Here is a 24373-nt window from a genome sequence, read left to right as displayed (position 1 = left end):
CTTGACAAGTCATCCCATATGTGTGCCTCTGTGCGCACTGGGCTGCAGTGAACAGAGGCAGTAAACGTCTCAAACTGAGCGTGCAAACTCCAAAAGTGTTAACCGCAAGGCAATGCCTGCAAAACACTTACGGACCAACAGCAAAATGCATTTGCATTGATTCCGTGACATCATTAGACTGAATATTGATGACAGCTGTATTGGTATTGCACATCGACAAGAGACCGTGCTGTATATGGTGGGGGTAAAAAGTGTGGGTACTCCCAAACGTTCCCAGTTCGTCTTGCCAGCGTGTAAGAATCTGTCGAAATAACAATCTTCTCTCGAGGGGCTCTCGGAGTGGAGGCCCTTCCACCAGCAGTGGGGCGAGCAGGAAATTGCAGGGCATGCGCCTCTGCCTTCTACAGTACTATATCGGAGTGCATGTTGACAGTGGGAACTATGCAACGTGAGTTTAATGAAGCCATTTGCTCAGCGGTCTTGGCTGGTGAGTCAGCACGTGGAATGCAGGTTAAGCCAACAAACAGCAGTGGTTTGTTTGGGTGCTCTAGATGTGTGTGTGTGTGTGACACCCGCGATTCAATAGGCGGTGGGTCAGGGCAATTGTTCAAAACAACCGAGACGATGGGGAAAAGTAATATCGTCGTTGTAATCCCTCCCAACAGTATATATTGTGACTCATCGGTTTAATTATTACATTTAACAAGTCAACGAGACGCTGTCAGTAATGCGTTGCCTTAGAGCATTGCTGACAGCAAATACGTATAAGCACAACTCCATTCAGTCACCACGTCATCATGAGCCAGGGTCAATCCACTGCTGGATGAAGGCCTCTACAAGCCTCCATCATCATGAGCCAGGGTAATTCCACTGTTGGATGAAGGCCTCTACAAGCCTCCATCATCATGATCCAGGGTCAATCCACTGCTGGATGAAAGCTCCCCTAAGCCTCCACCATCGTCATCAGCCAGGGTCAATCCACTGTTGGATGAAGCCTTCCCCAAGCCTCCACCATCGTAATCAACCAGGGTCAATCCACTGCTGTATGAAGGCCGTCACCACCTCGTACCATTCCAGCGTGCAATGTAACAATTCGCCCATCACCTGCACGCAAACACCGCTCCATCTCCCCGGTGGGCGAACAAGCCTCTGATGCGTTCCGTTCCGGGCTGTCATTATCCTTGGCCAACTCTTCCCCGTTCTCGAGACCAAGGCCGTAATTATAATATATATTGGGGGAGATACATCCCCCCCAATATTCAAATATGCTCGAAATGTCCCCCCCCAATATATTGCTATAAACAATATTTTAAAAATACTAATTTATATGCTATGTAAATAAAAACAACAATTTGCTAAACCTTGGCCACAAGATCTGGACTTGTCTTCATATAACAATGCATTGGTTATGGTTTTACTTTATAAATCCCTCATCTCTGTCATTACATACAATGAAACAAGAAAAGTTAAAAAAGAAAAAAACAGCAATGTAATACAATACACTATTTGACATTGTTGTAATAAAATTAATACAAAAAAGTCCATCCCATGTGTGTTAGTGAATTTTTTTTATATTTTAGGCAGGAAATGGAAGGAAATTTATTTTCAAATTTAGATTTTTGTGGGGGGGGGGGGGCTACATCCCCTGTAAGATTTGGTCCCCCCCAATATTGATTGCATGGCTACGTCCTTGCTCGAGACGTTACCCTACCCAAGCTCCCTTAGTTTGAGTCGTGTAATTAACCTGCGTGTCTTCTCTTATTTGCACGTATATATGTTTTAGTCCACTGGCTTTGCAGACCAATGCAAGCAAAAATTGTCTTCGTTTGCAGTACTGCACAATACAGCAGATCCATGTGTTCATGCACCCAGGCCGTGAACTATATAAATAGAGGGCACCCTCTGAGACAACGTCGAGCGCCTGTTGCAATGGAAATTAATGAAATATAAGTACGATGGTAAATGATCAATTAATTATTCTTGATTCTTTCGGTAAAGTCACGTAGAAGGGAAATAATAAAATAATAAAAATAAAACAATAAAATTCTCACGACGTTTCGGCCACAACGCAAGCAGCCGTCCGCAGGTGCGTTGTGGCCGCAACGTGAGAATTTTATTGTTTTATTTGTATTATTTCATTATTATTTTCCTACGTGACTTTACCGAAAGAACCAAGAATATGAATCCCTGCAGTCACGAAAGCTTTAAATCGAAGATCAATTAATTATCAGTGAAGACACAAAACATTAAATTCCAGGTGAAATTAAACAAAACAAAAACAATTAAGTTCATTAATATGCGCGAGAATTATGCGAATGGGGAATGTATGTACTTGTTTTGCAGCACACGTAGTCAGTCAACCGTGCTAACACAATCGGGAGGTGCGGGAAACAGGGAGGACGTAATGATGATTAGCGCACTAAACGTCATGTGCAGATGTGCAGTGAAATTGCGCTATGAAAATAGAAACCTAAGTTCTATTCTCGACCATGGTTAACATCAGTAGCGAATAACATCTGACCCGATCCTGGGTAGCCACCGTGGTAAGTGCTGTGTGTCCATGGGCAAAAATCCTCCCTTAAAGCCTTAACAGACTGTTGGGGCACGTACTGTTAGCGAGTAGCACCTATGAAGATGGACACTACACACGAGGGGGTGGGTGGCTATAAATACGCCCGACCGACATTGTCTTCCTCGTGGCGATGTGTACACATCGCACCAGGTACTCATTTGAGGCTGAGTCGACCTAGGGAAGGCCCAAGACCGGATCAGATAGTGTTATCCATTAGCGGGTATCGAACTAGGGTGGCTGGGTTCGTAGCGCGGCGCGCGCGCTTACCGATCGCTCCCCATGACGGACAAAGATCAACAAACTTTTGTAAACTAAACAATTATTTTATTTTACCAGGCCACAAGCGTGGAAATTTATCGCAAGCCAAATAGTCTCAGCGCGCGTCTCAAAGTGTGGCGTGGCGAAAGGGGAGGACCCGGGGAAAAATCCACTCGACCTCGGTGAGCGAGACGGGCACACTCTGAATATACAAGAGGCGTCAAGGTCGGCATGAAGAGCCACGACCCCTGTAATACATCAGGCGAGGTATACAATATCTCGCCACCGCAGCTCTTAGCGAGGAGCGGCACCTATCAAGGACGGCACGGCACGCGAGGAGGCTGCGTGGCCAACACCACGCCCGGCCGCCTTTGTCTCCCCAGTAGCGATGGTTCACACACCGCACCAGATGCCCATGTGAGGCTGAGTCGACCTATGTATGTGCAAGACAAAGACCCCCCCGTGTAGCCTTAAAAACGTGTTGGGCAAGTGCTGTGAGCGAGTACCTATGAAGGCCGGCACGGCACACGAGGGAGTGGGTGGCCAGCACTACGCCCGGCCACCTTTGTCTCTCCTAAACACCACACCAGGTACTCGTTTGAAGCTGAGTCGACCTATGTTTTTTTTAAAGACAAAGATCCCCCGTATAGCCTGAACAGACTTTTGGGGCAAGTGCTGTGAGCGAGTACCTATGAAGGCCGGCACGGCACACGAGCGGGTGGATGGCCAGCACCATGCCCGACCGCCTTTGTCTTCTCATCAACGATGTTTACACACCGCACCAGGTGCTCATTTGAAGCTGAGTCGACCTATGTATGTTCAAACAAGCACAATGAGAGACATTGTGCGGGGAGACATTCATCCAGCCACAACCATGCACTTTCAAATCTCGATTTAAAACTCAATTTCTTACAACTGCTTTTAAAGTTTAGTTTGTAGTCCTCACTGCGGCCATTCCGATGAGCTGTGCAAGCACGGTTGCCTACAGTTCAACTTGCATACATACAGATTGACTAAGGGCGACAAAAACCTCATCAAATTAGTCAGCGCAGTGCTTGATGCACACCCTGCCAACGCAGCTTCGCCAAATAATGTATTGAAGACTCACAAAGGGGTTTAATTTCGTGTTACCGTTGTGGATTTGTCATGCAAACCGAGTTCATTCACCGCGCGCATATTCCTCATGCAGCCCCAGCGCAGGACCGACGACGAAGGGGGGGGCCTCGACTTACAAAGCAAAGGATTTAGTGACGCTGCTGCTGGGATCGATACCCACGATCCTCCTGTATACTTGGCGAGGTAGTTAACACCTCGCCACCGCGGCGACCTCCCTGCAAGTGCTGTTAGCGAGCCCCATTTGAGGCTGAGTCGACCTATGTATGTGCAAGACAAAGACCCCCCCCCCCGTATAGCCTTAAAAATGTTTTGGCAAGTGCTGTCAGCGAGTACCTATGAAGGTCGCAACGGCACGCGAGGGGTGGGTGGCCAACACCACAACCGGCCGCCTTTGTCTCCCCAGTAGTGATGTTTACGCACCACACCAGGTACTCATTTGAGGTTGAGTTGACCTATGTATGTGCAATACAAATATCCCCCATATAGCCTTAAAAACGTATGGGGCAAGTGCTGTTAGCGAGCACCTATGAAGGCCGGCACGGCACACGAGGGGGTAGGTGGCCAGCACTACGCCCGGCCACCTTTGTCTCCCCAGTAGCGATGTTTACACACCACACCAGCTATTCATTTGAGGCCGAGTGGACCTAGGGGAGGCCCACGACCGGTTCAGATAATCGTCACTGACGCTGGCCGTGAGACGGGGGGTGGGGGGGGGATCGAACTCTGGTGGCACGGGTTCGTAGTGCGGCGCGCAAACAGCTCCCCACGATTGCGGGGGTGGGTAGGGGGGGGACCTTCATCCAGCTACAGATTGACAAAGGACAACAACCCCCAAAAAAATACTCGACACGTGAGTCAACGCGGTGCTCGCTGCACCGCCTGCCAACGCAGCGTCGCCGAATCATGAACGTAAGGTTTTACAAAGGGTTGCATTTTGTGTATTGGATTTGTCATGCAACTGAGTTCAGTCACCGGGCGGGCGCATGTTTCCTTGTGCAGCCCGGTGCCCGCGTGTGCGACGAGGGATGGCGCCTTGACACACGAAGCTGCTGGTGCTGCACCCTAACAACAAGGCTGGACGCGCTCGTTCATAACGTTGCTTTGGCACGTATGTGCTATGAAGAAGAGCCCATTGACCGAAACGTCGCCTCGATATTTTGTTATTTTAAGGCAGTGTTGTTAACGAACGCGTTTAGCTTTTTAAAATGCAATTCATATTATTATTTGGTATTAAAACAACCTATTTGTATGGACATCAAGGCCGTAATTATAATATATATGCTCAAAATTACCCCCGCAATATATTGCTGTAAAATAGATTTCTGTTGATATGATTGTGGTTATGGTTGTACTTTATTAATCCCTAATCTCTGCCATTACATACAATGAAACAAGAAAAGGTAAAAACAGAGCAATGTAATACAATACACTATTAGACATTAGTGTAAAAAATACATGAAAAGTACATCCCATGTGTTAGTGAATTTTTGCTATATTTTAGGCAAGAAATTAGTTTTCAAATTTATTTATTTTCTGGGGGGGGGACCCCAGACCCCCTGGAAGATTTGGTCCCCCCCAATGTTGATTCCATGGCTACGGCCTTGATGGACATGTATTCTCCACTGTGGGAAAAACAGCTGCAAAGCTAATCGGATTTTTCCAAGATAAATACATGTTCTGATTTTGATTTGCGAATTTCAATTGTATTGAGCCCGATTTAAAGCTTTCGTGACTGCAGGGATTCATATTCTTGGTTCTTTCGGTAAAGTCACCACGTAGAAGGGACTTTACCGAAAAAACCAAGAATATGTATTGAGCCCGTAACGTAACAAGACATCTCAGAGCACTGTTTTATTATTGAATTATAAATATAGATTCATTATTTTTCTCCATTAAATTAGTTATTTGTGCAAAGAAGCGTGGAATTGGGACTGCAAGTGAGGCATGGAGAGATGTTGCATGCTTGAAATTACACGGGGCGACATCACGAAGAGCCCATGGATGAACAGACACTTCACCCGCGACACTGGAGTGTCAATAAAACAAAACGTCTCAGAGCACTGTTCTATCCTTTAGTTATACATGTAGAGATGTTTGACTTTGTTAATTTAGTTACTTGCGCAAAGAAGCATGGAGACAAGTCGCATGCTTCAAATTAAACAGGGCGACAGAAAGAAGAATAACTAATTTATATTAAGAAAAGAACACTGAACCCACGGCACTGGAGTGTCAATAAGTAAGTGGGTAAAGTAAGTGGGCTTGGGCAGGGAACTCACAACCCTGGTAGGGAAGATGATGATGATGTCCGCTGGTCGAGCATCACGAAGGAGTGACAGCCAAGAGGAGTGAACACGTCGGTGGGAGCGCGTGCACCGCGGATTAGCTCCACTGACGTTTTGCATCGCAAGACTGCGAGAGATAGCGACAGCTTTGGGGGAGGCCTTCATCCATCAGTGGATAAAACATCATCATCATCAGCAGCCATCCTCTGAATGTCATCATTATCATCATCTTCATCCGTGTATCAATTTACCGCCGCCACCACCTCTAACGATCCTGCTGCGATGTAGCGAATCGCCGAGCATCTGCGCGCAAGCGTACGCTATCAACTATTTAAATTTCAGACTTTACAAAGGGTTTGATTTTGTGTATGGGATTTGTCATGCAACTGAGTTCAGTTACCGCGCGCATGTTTCTTATGCAGCATCACGTGACGCACGCACGGCGGCGATGGCGCCTTGACTTACAAAGCAAATGGTTTTCGTGAAGCTGCTGCTGCACCCATAACAAGAAAAGCTCAGCACATTCGTTAACAACGCTGCCTTGCCACGTATGTGATGTGAAGAAGGGCCATTGATCGAAACGTCGCCTCTGTATTTGTTCGTTTAAAGCAATGTTGTAAACTATAGTGTTGAGCTTTAAAACATTTAAATGTATAATATTCTTTGCTATTAATGTCTTTTTGTACCACTGGACATTGTGAAAAAGAGATTCATAGCGCATCCGATTTCTCCACGAAAAATAAAGATTGTGATCTCATTATCACACTGCACGAATTTGCTACTTGCTATTGTTATTTAGCCCGTAACGTAACAAGACGTCTCAGTGCACTGTTCTATCCTTTAAGTATACATGTAGAGATGTTTGACTTTGTTAATTTAGTTACTTGCGCAAAGAAGCATGGAGACAAGTCGCATGCTTCAAATTAAGCAGGGCGACAGAAAGAATAATAACTAATTTATTTTTAAAAAAAGAACACTGAACCCACGACACTGGAGTGTCAATAAAGTAAGTGGGCTTGGGCAGGGAACTCACAACCCTGCTAGGGAGGATGATGATGATGTCCGCTGGTCGAGCATCACGAAGGAGTGGCAGCCAAGAGGAGGGAACACGTCGGTGGTAGCGCGTGCACCGCGGATTAGCTCCACTGACGTTTTGCATCGCAAGACTGCGAGGGATAGCGACAGCTTTGGAGGAGGCCTTCATCCATCAGTGGATAGATCATCATCAGCAGCCATCCTCTGAATGTCATCATTATCATCATCATCATCCGTGTATCAATTTACCGCCGCCACCACCTCTAACGATCCTGCTGCGATGTAGCGGTTCGCCGAGCATCTGCACGCAAGCGTGCGCCATCAACTATTTAAATTTCAGACTTTACAAAGGGTTTGATTTTGTGTATGGGATTTGTCATGCAACTGAGTTCAGTTACCGCGCGCATGTTTCTTATGCAGCATCACGTGACGCACTGCACGACGGCGATGGCGCCTTGACTTACAAAGCAAATGGTTTTCGTGAAGCTGCTGCTGCACCCATAACAAGAAAAGCTCAGCACATTCGTTAACAACGCTGCCTTGCCACGTATGTGATATGAAGAACATTGATCGAAACGTCGCCTCTGTATTTGTTCTTTTAAAGCAATGTTGCAAAATAGAGTGTTGAGCTTTCAAAGATTTAAATGTATAATAGTCTTTGCTATTAATGTGTTTTTGTACCACTGGATATTGTGAAAAAGAGATTCATAGCTCATGCGATTTCTCCAAGAAAAATAAAGATTCTGATCTCATTATCACACTGCACGAATTTGCTACTTGCTATTGTTATTTAGCCCGTAACGTAACAAGACGTCTCAGTGCACTGTTCTATCCTTTAATTATACATGTAGAGATGTTTGACTTTGTTAATTTAGTTACTTGCGCAAAGAAGCATGGAGACAAGTCGCATGCTTCAAATTAAGCAGGGCGACAGAAAGAATAATAACTAATTTATATTAAAAAGAACACTGAACCCACTGCACTGGAGTGTCAATAAAGTAAGTGGGCTTGGGCAGGGAACTCACAACCCTGGTAGGGAGGATGATGATGTCCACTGGTCGAGCATCACGAAGGAGTGGCAGCCAAGAGGAGTGAACACGTCGGTGGGAGCGTGTGCACCGCGGATTAGCTCCACTGACGTTTTGCATCGCAAGACTGCGAGAGATAGCGACAGCTTTGGGGGAGGCCTTCATCCATCAGTGGATAAAACATCATCATCATCAGCAGCCATCCTCTGAATGTCATCATTATCATCATCATCCGTGTATCAATTTACCGCCGCCACCACCTCTAACGATCCTGCTGCGATGTAGCGATTCGCCGAGCATCTGCACGCAAGCGTACGCCATCAACTATTTAAATTTCAGACTTTACAAAGGGTTTGATTTTGTGTATGGGATTTGTCATGCAACTGAGTTCAGTTACCGCGCGCATGTTTCTTATGCAGCATCACGTGACGCACGCACGACGGCGATGGCGCCTTGACTTACAAAGCAAATGGTTTTCGTGAAGCTGCTGCTGCACCCATAACAATAAAAGCTCAGCACATTCGTTAATAACGCTGCCTTGCCACGTATGTGATATGAAGAAGGGCCATTGATCGAAACGTCGCCTCTGGATTTTATTTTAAGGCAATGTTGTAAACTATAGTGTTGAGCTTTCAGACATTTAAATGTATAATATTCTTTGCTATTAATGTGTTTTTGTATGTACATGTATACTCCACTGGATATTTTGAAAAAGAGATTCATAGCTCATCCGATTTCTCCAATAAAAATAAATATTCTGATCTCATTATCACACTGCACGAATTTGCTACTTGCAATTGTGTGAGCCCGTAACGTATTAAAACGTCTCAGTGCACTGTTCTATCCTTTAATTATACATGTAGAGATGTTTGACTTTGTTAATTTAGTTACTTGCGCAAAGAAGCATGGAGACAAGTCGCATGCTTCAAATTAAGCAGGGCGACAGAAATAATAATAACTAATTTATATAAAAAAAGAACACTGAACCCACGGCACTGGAGTGTCAATAAAGTAAGTGGGCTTGGGCAGGGAACTCACAACCCTGGCAGGGAGGATGATGATAATGTCCGCTGGTCGAGCATCACGAAGGAGTGGCAGCCAAGAGGAGTGAACACGTCGGTGGTAGCGCGTGCATCGCGCATTAGCTCCACTGACGTCTTGCATCGCAAGACTGCGAGAGATAGTGACAGCTTTGGGGGAGGCCTTCATCCATCAGTGGATAGAACATCATCATCAGCAGCCATCCTCTCTCTCTCTCTGTACGCGAGCGTGCAGAGAGAGACGGCCTCTCCATCTTGCCGACGGAGTTGTTTATTCCTCGGCTGCCAAGCGTCCTTCTCCAGCGGCTAAAATCCCCTTCCAGCGACGTGCCCTGCCCAAACCCACTTGTCATTAACCTGCGAGTGATCTCGTACCCACGCGTTCCCTGCCCCTTTGTTCTCTACATTCCGAGCATGCATCTCTCCGTAATGTGACAACGTGGGTTTGTATGCGTTTATCACTTGGCGTGTAATTATTTTGTTTTACTTAGCCTTATCTGAATTGTACTATATTCATGTATTGCCAAATTGACATGAGAAATAAGGACCAGCTCGACCTTATTCCTTATGTCAGGCCCTTGTTCAATTAACCATACATACAGTGCTGTACATACAAAGGAATGAGGTTGTGTTTTTCGCGCGCACGTGTGTGCGCTGAACTATATCATTCTTGGGTAGAGGACGTCGTTATTTGGTGATTCAGCTGCTGCTTTGGTAGTCGCACAAGCACGACTAACTAACAAACGGAACATTAACTATTGTTTTATTGTTTCCCTTCAACGTGACTTTACCGAAAGAACCAAGAATATGACTGTAGTTAATGCTCCGTTTGTTAGTTAGTCGTGCTTGTGCGACTGCCGCCGATTAACTCCACTGACGTGGAGTTCATTATTTTATTGTTTCCCTTCAACGCGACTTTACCGAAAGAACGAAGAATATGAATCACTGCAGTCACAAAAGCTTTAAATCAAAATTAACTCCATTCGTCCCGTAAAATGCATTACAAAAGAGAGATAAAAAAAGCATGCACAACATAGGTAAGAGTTTGGTTCATATCACGTGTAGCGTGTGGCATTGCGTGCAATGCGTGTGCGTGCGAGTGATACATATGGGGAGCGGTGGTGCAGCGGTTAGCGCTACGCTGCGCTACGAACCTGGCCACCCGAGTTCAATTCCCGATCACGGCCAACACCCAGTGGCGGTCCTGGGTCTCCCCTAAGTCGACTCAGCCTCAAATGAGCACGTGGTGCCGTGTTGAAACATCGCCACTGGGGAGACAAAGGACGGCCGTGCCGGCCTTCATAGGTGTTCAGGCTACAGGAGGGATCTCGGGCTGATTTCACAGCGCGATGTCACTGCACATCGTGTAGCGTGCGCTCACCATGACGACCTCTGCTTCCCCACTCGCATTATAACTTAGACATTCATGTAATCTCACCTGTAAATGCATGTTTTGTGTCGCCTTTACTGATCATTGCTCATTTAACCATCGTGCTTTGAGTTCATTATTTCTCGCCCTTGTTAAGAGAAACTATGCAGTGATGTAAGGTCCATAAACTGTTTGTCGCGCGTGTACGTGTGCGCTGAACCCTGTCGTCCCTGCATAAAGCAAATCATTATTTGGCGACGCAGCCGCTGCTTTTGCGAAGTGCCACTCGCACAAGCCACGACGAACGAGCGCAACAAAATCAGAAATGAACACTTCCGTCCCATAAACTGTGCATTTAAAAAAAAAGAAGAGAGACGCAACAAAAAAACCCCAATGCATCTAACACAGGGAAGGAGTTCCACGTGTAGCAGCAGCAGCAGCACCACGTGGCGCTGCAATGCATGCGCGCGTGTGCGCATGCAGATGCAGAACAACGGCGTGATGCACATGAATATGCGCATTTGGCACGACTTGGGCCATGCTGCCAAGCTCCTACGCGGCACCGTGCCAGCGCAGACGTCACCCCCCCCACGTCACCCCCCCCCACGTCACCCCCCCCACGTCACCCCTCCCCCACGTCACCCCCCCCCCACGTCACCCCCCCCCGCCCATTCCTTCTTGCGCTCGCGCATTCCGCTGCATTTCAAAAGGCGGGCGAGGGGGAGGAGACTCCGAGGACGCCTCTCCGATTGGTCGACTCCCCCCCCCCACCCGGGTCCGAGGAATCCGACCCGCCCGATTGGTCGCTGCGTGTCCGAGGGAGGAGTTTAAAAGGAGGCGTCCTCGCCTCCCCTCCTCACACGACGGCCGCCACCGCCGCCGACTCCGCCGCCGCCTCCTCCTCCTCCCCCGCCGCCTCGCCTGTCACCGCCGCCTCGCCTGTCACCGCCGCGTGCTCTCTTCGCTCTCCGCTCCTTCTTCCCGAACCTCTTCTTCTCTCGACCGAGTTGCGTGCGGGTTGCCCCGCGTAGATTCGTTGCAGGTTTTGCGAGGCTGCGATAGAGAAGGAGGGTGCTATTAGACGTGGTGAGGTAGCGGCCGGGGTTATTGTTGTTTTTGTTGCTGCTGTTGCCGCTGCTGTCGCGGAGAAAGGCAAAGTTTAACGTGGGCGGAGGAGGGCGAGGGCGCTTCCGACAGCGTGGGGAAACTTTAGTTTTATTTTATTATTTTTGTTGCCGCTGCTGCTGCTGCCGCCGCTGCTGCCCTGCACGGAGACAAAATGAAGAACAAGCAGCAGACCAACGGTAAGTTAAGCTCGTTCGTGATGATGATGGTGATGACGATAATAATCATTGTGATGATGATGATGACCGTAACGTTGCTCCCCACCCACCCGCGCGCGCGCTTTGTATTGTTTGCTGAAGTTGGGTTAGCATGAAGAGGGCAGCGTCCCAAGACGACGAGTGGCGTCAAGGCTCTCCTCGTCTGTCCCCTCCTTCCCTCGTGGTGTTGTGTCCGTGCCGTCTCTCGCGGCTTGCCTTGCTCGCTCTCGTCCTCGTGGTGTTGTGTCCGTGCCGTCTCTCGCGGCTTGCCTTGCTCGCTCGCTTCCTCGCGATCGCTTTGCGTCGGCCACGCCGAACCGCGAGCTTCTTGCATCGGCCCGTGGCGGGAATGTGGCGTCGATTGTCTCTCTCTGTCTCTCTCTCTGTCTCTGTCTCTCTCTGTCTCTCTGTTCCCCTCCTTTCAGCCTTCCCTCCGGTTGCTGCTCCGCTTTTGACGGACGATGGTGGCGAGACGAGCGGAGGCAGTGGTGGTGGTTTGTGTGTGTTGGTGTTTTTCTTCGCAGCCGACGGAACAAGGGGTGGAGTAATATGAATAGTTTGTCGTGGGAAGCTCCGAGGTTGTGCCGCTTGTCGTCGTGTGCCAAGCTGGCGGCTGATGTGATGTTGCGTCGCCTGCGTCCTAAGACCCGTTGATTCGTGGAGATTGAAACGAGACTGTGTGTAAGTGCGAGCAACACTGATATCGCGCTCTTTAAAAAAATTTTTTTTTAATCTGCGTCGATTCACTGCTGGACGAAGACACGTGTTTTCACGGCTGTTGTTTGACCCATACTTCACCACGCTGGTCGGTGCGGGTTGGTGCTAAGGAATGACAAAACTGTTAACACATTGTCAGCGCCTGCCTTATTACAGACCAATTCACACCTTATTGCTCACCTGCCCCCCACCGTGCCCTTTAAATCTCAACGTTCATCCTACAAAGTTCCGTCACAAGGGAAAAAAACGCTAAACAAATTGACAATTTCCGTTCTTGCTCTTATTGAAACGTCTGTACGCCGTAAGGGACCTAAAAACTAAATTTTCCTGTTGCAAGAATACGGCTAAACCATATGGAACGGGCGTGTTACTGCACGTGTAACTTCTTTCGCACCGTACGTAGCCAACCAGCGCTAATCGGGAGATGCGGTTTTCCGTGATTTAATCGGAAGCGATGTAAACCCACCACCAGCTCCTTTGTACACGAACCCCGATATAGAATCGCTCAAAAAGAATCTCTTCGACCGTGCGTCCTCCTCCTCTCAGGGCGTGTTTACTGTCACTCCACTCCCGTCGTTTTAAGTATCGGGTGACAGTCACCATCGTACGGGGCAGGGCGATGTTTTACCCTGCCCCTAAGATTGGTGACTGCCTAGGAAACTAACTATTATTCCTTCCCTTTAACAGTCAATGTGATTGCCCTTTAGTAACACGCGTGTCGTTCTCTCCAGGTGCAATTCACAGCATGCATCACGCTTGCTGGGAAATTTGTCACTGTTTTTTATTTTACAATTTGCTTTGTCACTAAACAAAAAAAAACGGCTGCAAGAAATGAACGCGGTACATCTGTAGTATTTACATGTTACTGTCATTGGCTCTTTAATGTCTAATCCAAGTGTGGGAAAACTCTTATTTACTCTAAATGGGTCGGCGTGGGTAATTTAGCAATGTCCCCTCCGAGAAAGTGTAAAATAGTCTGTGATAAGTCACATTCATCGAGACTCTTGAGCACTGTCTTACCCCCATAATGATTGTGGGATAATGCATTGAATGTTCTGCAACTCGTAGAAACATTTGCTGATGGTAATGTGCTTATTCAATACATTATCTCTAGCTCGCGAAACTCTCATTGGTCCTCTGGTGTATGTTGTGTGTCGGGTGTTACGGTGTTTTTTTTCCGTTTGTGCTTCCTTGCTCGTCAATCGCCCACCCATTAAGTCTCTGTCACTTTTTTTTCCTCCCCCAAAGACAGTCGAATCACCTCCCCGGCGACTTACGCTGATGCGCGTGAGGGTGTGATGCTTTTGTTGAAGGCGTGAGCTGCTGTTGGTGGATTTGTATTTTGTGTCTGCACCGGTTTGAGGTGCATATTGATATGAATGCGAGCCGTTTTGTACGTACGAACTTGTTTAGCATACTCTTGTATATTCCTTGTTACTGAGTGTGGTTGTCCCATTGTCATGGCATCTCGGCTTTGCAGACTTCAGCCTGGGAGTCGTATGGGGGCTGCGAGGTGACAGGAGTAGATGGTAGTTATTTTATGTGTGTGGGTGACATTTTTCTTCAAGTGGGCCAAACATCCCGATGCAATGAGGCTTTCCTGGGTATATCCCTGGAATTAATGCCACCCTGCATGTGTCCCTACATGCATTCAATAGTTAAGCGGAGTCTTGAAATGTAAAAACTGCAAAGTGAATGTAATTTTTTTTTTTATCATGCAATATTGCCAAATTACATTAATATCCATTATTTAAAGAGCTAATTCATAATCTGACCTGTCAACTGCATGTGAAGTCTTGTGACAGAGCCACCCGATGTACTGCTGTGCCTTGTGTCCATGAATTGTACGTTCAATTTTGGTTTCTCTCTAGTGCCAGCAAACCTAATTTTGTTCTGCTTTTCAGTCCGGTAATATGTGGCGCACCTTTATAAAAGTCATTCAGTTTTTCTCCTGTCTCTGTTTGGAACACTTGCAGTGCACTGAAAAGGACAGGTGCCATCGCAAGGTCAAATGTTAGTTGCGTTCATTTTCCGTCATTTGCTCGTCCCGCTTCTTAACACATTGTTATTATAATGTGTTTTGAATCGCTTAAAATGTGCACGCTGTCTTGTAATGTGTAAGCTTATGCATCCCCATCATTAACCAAATGTATGAACTGTTAAAGTATTAAAATTCGAAATTCTATTTTAATCAACCGTTTTGCTTTTGGTCATCCTGTTAAGGTATTTAAGCTAAATATTGACATTGTTTAATGAAAGCTTCACAATCTTGAATAATACGCGGCACTACCAGCTTGATCATTGCTTGCCTTTCAAAAACCTTTTTGTGATTTAAAACATGTCTTCGAAGCAAAAATCTTGACATTTATTATTGGGTATTTCATCTGACCAAAACAAAAAACCTTTTGACAGATTTTCAGGAGTAGGTGTGCATTCAAGTAGTCTTGTGTGGGTGTGTTGGTATACTTGCCTTGACTTCTTTTACAGATTAACCATGAACTCGCCATTTTGCATATCTCCACTTGAGTAAATGCTCATCACAGAATCGCACGTGTGCTTTTGCATGTTTGGCATCGCTTGCTGTTTTGACAGTTACGAGTATAATCTGACCCAAACTGGTTTTCCACTTGGGGCATAGCACGTGCGCTGTGTTTCGGATGTTGACGTAAAGATTGCAGTTTTTTTATATTTAGATTTTTTTTTATTGCAGAGGCGGCATGCCCAATGGATGAGGTCAAGGTCGAGGACAATCTGGGGGTCAGTGACGAGTCGGGCACTATCAAGCGCAAGCGTGGAAATCTGCCCAAGGAGGCCGTGAACCTGATGCGCGAGTGGCTCTTAGCGCACCGCTTCAACGCCTACCCGTCGGATGTGGAGAAGGTCATGATGACCAAGCGCACGCAGCTCACTTCGCTGCAGGTAAACATGCTGCCAACACCCATGCATCCCGAGCTGTGTGTTCGGTGGAAGTGGTCGATGTCGTTCAGATGGTGTGGTGGTGGTGTACGCCTGCAGTCCAGTCATTTCAAACGGTGGCAGGGATGTGGGGGTTGATTAACGGATCGTAGAGAAATTGTGACACACCCACACACGCTGGGCTGCCAGGTGGCCAGGAATGGAATATGTTGCCACTGTGGGGCACAGTGACGAGATGTTCACTACCTCGCCTGGTGCACATGATGCCGTGGCTTCGACCCTGACGCCTATATATTTGGTGTTTGCATGTTCTCCCCGTGGTCGCGTGGATTTTTCTCCGGGTCCTCCGGTTTTTCCCTCCACATTTAGAATCAACGTGCGTATTTGGCTGCTATTCTTTCTGAAAAAATAGCTATAGCTTAGTGGGCCTTGCCTGGTCAAATTATTTTTTTTTTTTTTTAGAATGTCAGTGCTGATGGAAGAGTATTCTCTTCCCACATGCCAAACGCTCGTATACATGGAATTTACCAAAACTTCCTCATGCAGGACACTCCTGAAGCAGGGTATTAACTGGATCAGAGTTTCCTGGATAAATAATGTGCATCCTGAATAAATAAAGAGTATACAGAAATGCAATTCATTATGTTGGTCAAGTCAACAAATTTAAGCGGCGTTTATTTAGAACAAAAAATGATGAATGCTGCCTGCATACCAATGTAAATTGCTAATAGATACGTTGTGACTTTCTTAACTGCCAAACATATAAATAAGGTAGTGCCTAAGATTTGGTGGAATATATGCAAATGTATTTGTACAGAGTGAAAAGGTTACAAAAGCGTGTTGTAACTCATTAACAAGTCATGGTACTTGTGATCTTTTTTGTCCATCTGGCTAATTCTGATGGATTTGACATGATTGTTGACTGAACTGACTGACAGATGCATGATTTCCAAGCACTTGCATGTCGTGGACATTGCAAGCGGTACACTCCAAAAACTATAAGACATTTGTCTGTGCTCTTTTGAGAACCACTTAAAATAAATGTGTAAATAATTTCACACAAATTAAACACTACCTTGCTCGTCTCGTCAATGAGTATAAACCATCACGCAAACTCTGGTCATCCTCGCAACGACTTTTGGCTATCCATTCCACATCTATATTGAAAACTAATTTCTTAAGAACTGCTTTTTGTGTTTTAGTTTGTCCTTCCCCCACACCCCCCCCCCCCCCATTTAGCACGGTTGGTTACGTATGGTACAAAATAAGTTCAACTTACAAGCATAGAAAATGTCTGTAATTGTATCTATTTGTAGTTGATCATAGCTTTGAGTTCTTACAGTTAGCTTGCAAGCAAGTCACAGCTGACAGAATCCCTGAATTCTTTAAAACAGGTTTAAACTACTTTTTTTATCAAGCAGCTGTTCTATTGTTATTCTTAGTGTAATGGGATTTGAGGTAGGCAGAAGCTGGGTAGGGCGGCAAGGGGAGGATAAACACGATTTTAACTTTGGGCATTCTCAAGCAAGTGTTTGAGAAATTCGGTGTCTAAGTTTGGGTATATGTTTTAAGTGCTACAAAACAGGAATCGCCTTAAACCACGACATGGGGGGGGGGGGTTGCTTTAAAGTTAAACAATTAAAACCACAAATACTGACCAAACACTTTCCGTGTGACTACAGCACGGTACTTGTAATTTTTGAAAGCTGCATCACCATTGAGACGTGCTTAGCTTGAAGAGAGGCGAGTGTAAAGTTTAAAATTATAACTGTTGAATCGAGCGCCAGCATTCATCTGGTGATCGATTCTCAGTGGTGTTCAAAAAACTATTTAATAGTTAACGTACTTTAATTAGGTAAAACCCAGCAATTGCGGTATGGAGATTGGTTTGAATTAAGTGCAGGAAGGGACGGACAGAGAATGTTGTAAAGGGACCAAAGGATGTTGTATATTTTGACTTCAGGCATAGCAGGTGGAAAAACCCCCGTGACCTGAACACAAACGATCACAATGCATTAAGCCAGGTTGACATGTAAGAGTGCATGGGTTGAGTGCAAGGAGAAATGCGGTGTCTTCAAGTGTAACCGAATACTAAACAATCACTTTATTATGTGTTTTAGAATTTAGGGATTTTGTTAAGTAGCAAGAGACCAATCGCTGAAATCCCTAGATATAGTGCTTATGTTTTGGCATGATTGTTTATATATATTAGTTGCATTTACAAAAGGAGCAGGCACATTTTTAGAACGTGTGTTTTTACATGCGTAACGTGGTGGCTGCAGTTAGAAGGTTAAATAAACATGCCGTAACGTTATCTGGACAGCGCTGGTGCTCGCTTACCAGTCCACAAGTCCATGGCGACGGCAATATTGCATCGCGGTGTATGCCCGGCAGTACTTGACAACATCTGGAAAATCTCTCGGCCCTCAATGTGGCAAGAGATAGAATTGCCATGCGTTACACAAGACGGCGGTGACAGCTTTGATGGGAGCCCTGCTCTGGCCAGCGGCCAGCAGTTCCTAGAATGTCGACCAACACATTCTAGTCCAGCATATGTCTAGACGTCGTGTCTGTGGGAGGGGCACTTGTCTTTATAGTAAATGCATTGGTTTCAGGAGATGTGCCGTTCCATAAAAATTGTTACAGACAGGCAGTGGTAGTGGTAAGACGACTTTGTATTAAAAGTTTACAGTGAAAACAAGTGCCAAGTTGGTGAATAGAGAGGGTAGTTTTTTTACCTGTTTTATATTAAAGGACATAGCAATCCTTCGTAATTTTTCAGATACAAATAACCAATGCAAGCAAAACATTGTCTTCTTTTTCAACATTCATGATTTCTGCAAATTAAACCATTATTTTGCATATTTTCTCATGTCGCAACTTAAGTGTGGAGGGTTTTAGTAAAACAATACATTGTTCCTGCACAATCTAATCAAATGTTAACTAATTATGAATCATTGGTCATGAAAACCTACTCGTGAAATTAATATATCCCTCCCACGTAATCTCATCAGCCACACGGCCTTGTTTGATTATAGTGATTCCTGTGCACAAGTAAGCATGGCACCGTGGGTGGTTCTGGTGACAGTTAAGGGGCAGAGGAGATTGTACAGGCAGGAGGGGACCACACTATTTGGTGTCGTGAACACTGGCTTGCACAAAAAAACTCTGCCAAGCAGTGCTGCTTTGCTTGTGGGTATATTGGCTGTAAGCTTTGGAGATTCTAGGACACTACTGGACAGATGAGGCTTTTGTCACCATTTATGGCAAAGCATGCATTTGCCTCAACAGAGCTCATTACCTTTAACGAAACTGCCGCACCTCCGATTAGCACGGTTGTCCACGTACAATACGAAATAAGTTCAACATCCATAAATACTTTAAATGCAGTACAGTAGTTGTAAGGGGGGAAAAAAATGTACATTTTTTCATAATTTCTATGACTTGCAACTTAACCACACTGTCACATGTGAAACGCATTCACTTCCATAAACAGCATTCGTTTTTTTTCTGTTGCACATACCGACCTGATGTTCACCAGAGATAGATGTAGGTCGTTTAAGATGTTGGCCAGCACAAGATCTCGGTGAAAAATGTATCCGTCATTATTGCAGAAAATACTATTAAATTAATGCTACTTATGAGGAGTGTGCCAGTCTGCAAGGAAATTCGACTTGTGCAAATACCATTGCAGTAGCATCTGGTTATGGCCAGGAGTGTTTCGTCTCTTTCCTCTCAGCTTTACCAATCAGACATGCCCATTCGCGATTAATGATTAACGTGCAATTCAATGTTCAAATAAAGCACACTTTGTTGGTGCATCGGGGTCAAACGTTCTCAAGTAAAAACATGTTCATTCACAACCATTGAGCATTATCTTCCCTTACACGTGTTAGGCAGTGTGTGGTGGTAATTGTGACAGGTCACATCACAGCGGTATTTTTTTTGAGTGACCAAATGTACTATTACAGTAGTTAGTTCGATAAACGGTAATGGGTGGGACACTTTAGATTAATAGTTTATTTTGAAATCACATCATCCTTTTTTTTCTCTCCTGAAATGGCAGAGTGTTCATTCTGTTTCCGCATGACTACATAGGAGTCAACTCCCACGTGTCTTTGCTTAGTAACAAAACCTGCCCCTGCAACTCGGAAACAGGAAGCGCTAATCTGGCATTGTTTGAGAAAGTCGTACATAAACCGATGTTGGTTAATTATTTTTAACCACCCATTGGGGAAAAGTTTTGCAATTCATAAACTAAATTTTCATATTCCAAATACAAATGTAAAGACTTGTAAAAAACAATTACGCAATTCCCCCCCAAAAAAAGCTAAATTAATATTAATTGTATGCAATTAACAAAATTTTCCTTCAATCTCTTTACAGGTGTGCAACTGGTTCATCAATGCTCGTCGTAGGGTGCTGCCCGATGTTTTGCGCATGGAAGGTGAAGACCCGGCAGATTACGTGGTGTCCCGAAAATCGTCAGCTAGGACCACTGCACGGCAGTTGAATGCGGCGCGGCAATTGGCAGTTCGCTGGAACAGCCCTGCTGCAGGTATGTCCAACGGGTTGCTCTACCCTATGGAGCACCCCACAGTTGCACTGCCACTGATCAAGCGTGAAGTGACGGTGGCTGCCGTCAGGCCGTCCAACAGCAGGGTGGTGCGTCCCTCCGTGATCCAGCACACCACCTTACCGCTGCCTGTGCCTTCCCCACCCAGTTTTATGGCGAGCCTTCCCCACAACCGGCTTGCCAACTATCTCTTTGACGCCGTCATCTCTGAGCGCCAGTGCTTGAAGGATAACGGCGGCTCTGTCAGCCCAAACTATAACAATGCGACCGCTTTTGCAAACTTCTGCGGCAGTGGTAGCAACAGCAGCAGCGGGATTAGCAGCACAAGCAGCACCCCAAATACTTTCCAAGACTTTCCGTTAGACTACAGCTCTCCGAAATTGAAGGAGTTTCACCCTAATGACACAGAGGTATACAAACACATTTTCCCCAACAGCGCTTCACCTGTAAGTCCAGCGGATATGCCTGCAGGTCCACCGGACTTTACTAACCTCTATATGCTTGCTGATGTAGCTGTGGAGCGGGCTATGTACCTTGGAAAGTGTTCCAAGTTTTAGACACATACATTGCCGACCTACTGGTGAAGTGTTGAAGCTTTTCATTGGTCTCATGCAGGTTGGGATTTGTTCATCTTGGATCAGACCAAACAACACTTCATCCATTGGGTGATGGCAAGGGGATTTTTAAAAAAAATATGGATCGTCAACAATACATGACCACCAATAAGTGCGATCTTAAGTTTTTTAAACTCTTAATTGTGTCCATTTACAGCGACTGAACAAATCAAAGTTTTAAACAATGCAAAGCTTCGTGCTAAATTTTACAATGATACAGCCAGCTTCTGAACATCTTTCTGTTCAACAAAACCCCCAAAAATGCTTTTGACATTCCTGTGCACTATTAGGTGTATACCACTACACCTCTTTTTACTAAGGAGTTAGACAAAACCAAGCATATATAGACAATATTCTTACAATACAGACTATGCATTGCATTGAAACTGGTGTTTTCTTTTAGGCACATGGTCCAGGTAAATGTAAGCTTGTCAGATGTTTGTTTCATTTAGTTTCAAGTGTAGTTTTTTTTTGCTCACGTGCAAAGTGTGCCTCTAAGTCGGTTGGTTAGTTACAACCGGAATAGAAGTGTTATCGTATGCGACGCTCTGTGCATTTTAACTTTAATGTATACATAGTTTGTTAGTTTTAGGCGTAGATGTTTTTCATAGTTTAAGTTGTCGGCCTAAAGTGCATTTCTTGAGGTTTTTTTGCGTAGTTTTCTTAATTTTAAGGTAGTTGAGCAAAACAAAAACAAAAAACTGAGCATGGCAGCCTTTAGTCAATTTATAAAAGAAAATTGGGCTTCTCAAATCTCACGTGTGGCACGGTTGTGAACACGGTTCGAAGGTTTGGTGTTTTAATAAATAGGTCCAAAAGTAACCCCCTCTTTCTTTTAAAATGTATAAATGCTGTCATTTCCCTCGCATGAAAAAATATTTTTTTGCAATGTAACTTTAACTTTTTTATACTGAATTGTGATGCTGCATATTGTTAAGTATTTTGTATATTTCATTTTTTATATATACCGTTGTAGCCACTTTGCGTTCCAGTGGCTCTGTTTTCATCGGGGTGATGACGTTACACATTGATGCTGACTATTATGGATCATGAGCTTAAAACATTTGATTTCGAGCAAAAACGTTAAAATTTAAGTAATTAAAATGCTTGGGATGATACTTTGAGGATAATTTTAACATTTAAGTCTAATTTCAATGTTCATACACAATCTGTCACTCCTTGGGTAGGCAGACACCTTTTTAAAATCTTGGCATTCAAGCACCTTGACTTGGTTATGCTTGGTCCAATACAATGGCCATCTTAACGTTTGGGTAATTTCAGTACTGTATTGTTGTCAAATTGACATGCCCACTTGGAAACGTGTCTCGCGTACCTTGTTTTTAAGACTCCTTGTTGCGCAAATCAGATTCGTGTTGCAATAACTTAAACTTTTAATCTGCTCCACGGTGAAACTGGCAAACTTTCTGGATGTACTTTACACTAATCATAACGGTACTTGTATTGCACTGCACAGTGGAAACCAAAAATAGATGAGGGTTTTTTTTTGTGTTAATGTTGCTTACTTTGGCAGTTTTTCTCTTTGTCATTTGATAAGTACTGCTTAACAGTTGTACTGTATTTATTTAAAAGTTAATTTGGTTTTTTTTGCATATCGTTTTGGCCATTTATTAAATATAACCCATCCTCCGAGTGTCATATTGACCTTTTTTTTTTAAAGTGTATTGAGGTTATCTTTTTAATGTGCACATTTGGGCCAAGCTACATTTTCTGCTAAGCCGTAAACATTTAACTTATTTTTTTGACATTACTTTTTTATAGCGGACTTTGAATGTGCACATTTTAAGTAGATGTTGTCTGGCCAGCATGTTCATATAATACACTGCATTACATAATATGAGTCTTGGGTAGCAAATACATATGCATCATTATATACTTGTTATGTATGCAGTGACACCTCCCGAAGTGATCCTGTTAATGTGTAGCTTTTTCAATCTGATACAGCGGTTGACTATACTTGACGGTTGCTTGTTTTTAGGTTAGTTTATGTTAGTTATTTAGGTTAGTTACTGAGTTTAAGTTAAAATGGGAGTTTTTTCCAGAGGTAGCTGTTTAAGTTGATGGGTTTTTTTTAAATAAACTACCTCGCTGTCGTGGTTTATTTTTTTTCCGTTTAATGGGCGTTGAATGTTTCCATGGGTAAATGATGAAGAATGGCGAGCACGTGTGTGCAAACATTAAAATGTATGGGTCTCATGGAAATGCACTCAAATAGTTTTGACGTTTAAAAAGTAGACTTAAAAGCAAACCTGCTGGAAATTATGGAAATTGCAGTGTTTTCCTTTTAATTCAGAACTTGAATTTATTATTTCTTGTTGTCGAAGTTTCACTGCATTATGCAATTGTCATTGTCTCCGTTGTTAAATTGACGGTAAACAGAAACAAGCTTGCTTATGCTGTAATCGGTAGAAATGAGGTTAAACAATTCCTTGATTTTCATTATGTGGTTATAAATGGTGAACGCCTGTTTAATTTTCATCAGTGGTAGACATTCAGGTGTTTGACCATTTTTTCGGGATATCATGATAGAAATGTGAGTAATGTAATAAGACTAAATGGAGCAGAGTGCCTTACTTTTATGCAAACATAAAAGAATTTGCCAATCTACAACAATGTGAATGTGTGTTCAGCCTAAACACTACCAATTGATAAAATTCAGTTTGTTAGTAGTGTTTGTGGTGTCCGTTTGTGAAAGATGATATGCCCCCCAATGTAGCCTTAAATGTTAAATTCGTTCAGTACTGTGTGCACATGATTGCCATCCGAAAGCTTGTGTGCTGGGTGTACTTAATTACATGTTACATCCTAATTCTGTGCATATGGTTTGGACATTTTAATGTTGTTTAACAAGTCACCTTGTCCCCATACTTAATAACCATTGTGGCCTTTAATAGTATGTGTGTGTGTGCGTGTATAAATCCAGTACCAGTATAGATGAAGCACAACACTGGGAAGACTGTGAAGACTGATTTAGTTGGCTGAATGTGACAACTCATTGAACTGTGCAATAACTGCCTTCAGGTTGCAAGGGTTTATGCTTTTCTACATTTTTTTCTACTGTAATGGAAGCTTTCCTTCCAATTGTTTGTAAACTGTGATTTTTAAAATGAGAATTATCATTGCTGTATTTTTACGTTCAATAAAAGTTTCAAAACGACAAAAAGAGTCCGTTTCGATGATTTGTCCAACAATGTGATTTTGTGTCGCGGGGTCCACCTTTAAATAATGTTGCTGACAGGCAGACGGCAATATTTAACAGACACTATTCACATTAAATCACGTATCTTTGAGCAATAATGGTAGTGGTTGGCGCACTACAGTGTGTCAACCTCGAAACCCGAGTGATTTCTGGTCGTGGCTAACATTAATTGTCTAAGTGATATCTGAACTGACCACGTAAATATGTTCGTGGAAGGCCAATGACTGGCACAGCATAGGGTGGCCCTCGCTCTGTTATGGATTGACAAGGCGCTGTAAACACGGGCTTTATCGATGTATTTATAAGTTACA

At 44.4% G+C, this 24373-nt stretch overlaps 1 protein-coding gene across 2 annotated transcripts; it reads left to right on the top strand.

Moving 5' to 3' along the window:
- The first annotated feature begins 11541 nt into the window (after positions 1–11541).
- LOC116942714 (uncharacterized) lies at positions 11542–24026 on the top strand. Of its 2 annotated transcripts, XM_032954989.2 has the most exons (4): positions 11542–12004; positions 14716–14752; positions 15450–15658; positions 20042–24026. In XM_032954989.2, exons 3-4 carry the CDS (start codon positions 15464–15466, stop codon positions 20786–20788), a joined length of 942 nt encoding a protein of 313 aa, XP_032810880.1. In that variant the 5' UTR covers positions 11542–12004; positions 14716–14752; positions 15450–15463; the 3' UTR covers positions 20789–24026. The 2 variants fall into 2 exon arrangements, with proteins under 2 accessions (XP_032810880.1, XP_032810879.1); XM_032954988.2 differs by lacking the exon at positions 14716–14752 and having other exon boundaries at positions 11543–12004.
- Positions 24027–24373: the final 347 nt, after the last annotated feature.

This window comes from Petromyzon marinus, chromosome 15 (assembly GCF_048934315.1).
Source record: "Petromyzon marinus isolate PM22_M1 ecotype Great Lakes invasive population chromosome 15, UKy_Petmar_22M1.pri1.0, whole genome shotgun sequence".
NCBI lineage: Eukaryota > Metazoa > Chordata > Hyperoartia > Petromyzontiformes > Petromyzontidae > Petromyzon > Petromyzon marinus.
Note: the sequence above shows the minus strand (reverse complement) of the source record. Positions and strands in the feature narration are given on the sequence as shown.

Bases quoted from the DNA above. Each gene is read 5' to 3' on its own strand.
- LOC116942714 (XM_032954988.2), top strand. From the start codon at position 11,980: ATGAAGAACAAGCAGCAGACCAACG. The intron at 12,005-15,449 runs GTAAGTTAAGCT...TTTTTATTGCAG, and splicing joins GAACAAGCAGCAGACCAACG to AGGCGGCATGCCCAATGGAT. The intron at 15,659-20,041 runs GTAAACATGCTG...ATCTCTTTACAG, and splicing joins CGCAGCTCACTTCGCTGCAG to GTGTGCAACTGGTTCATCAA.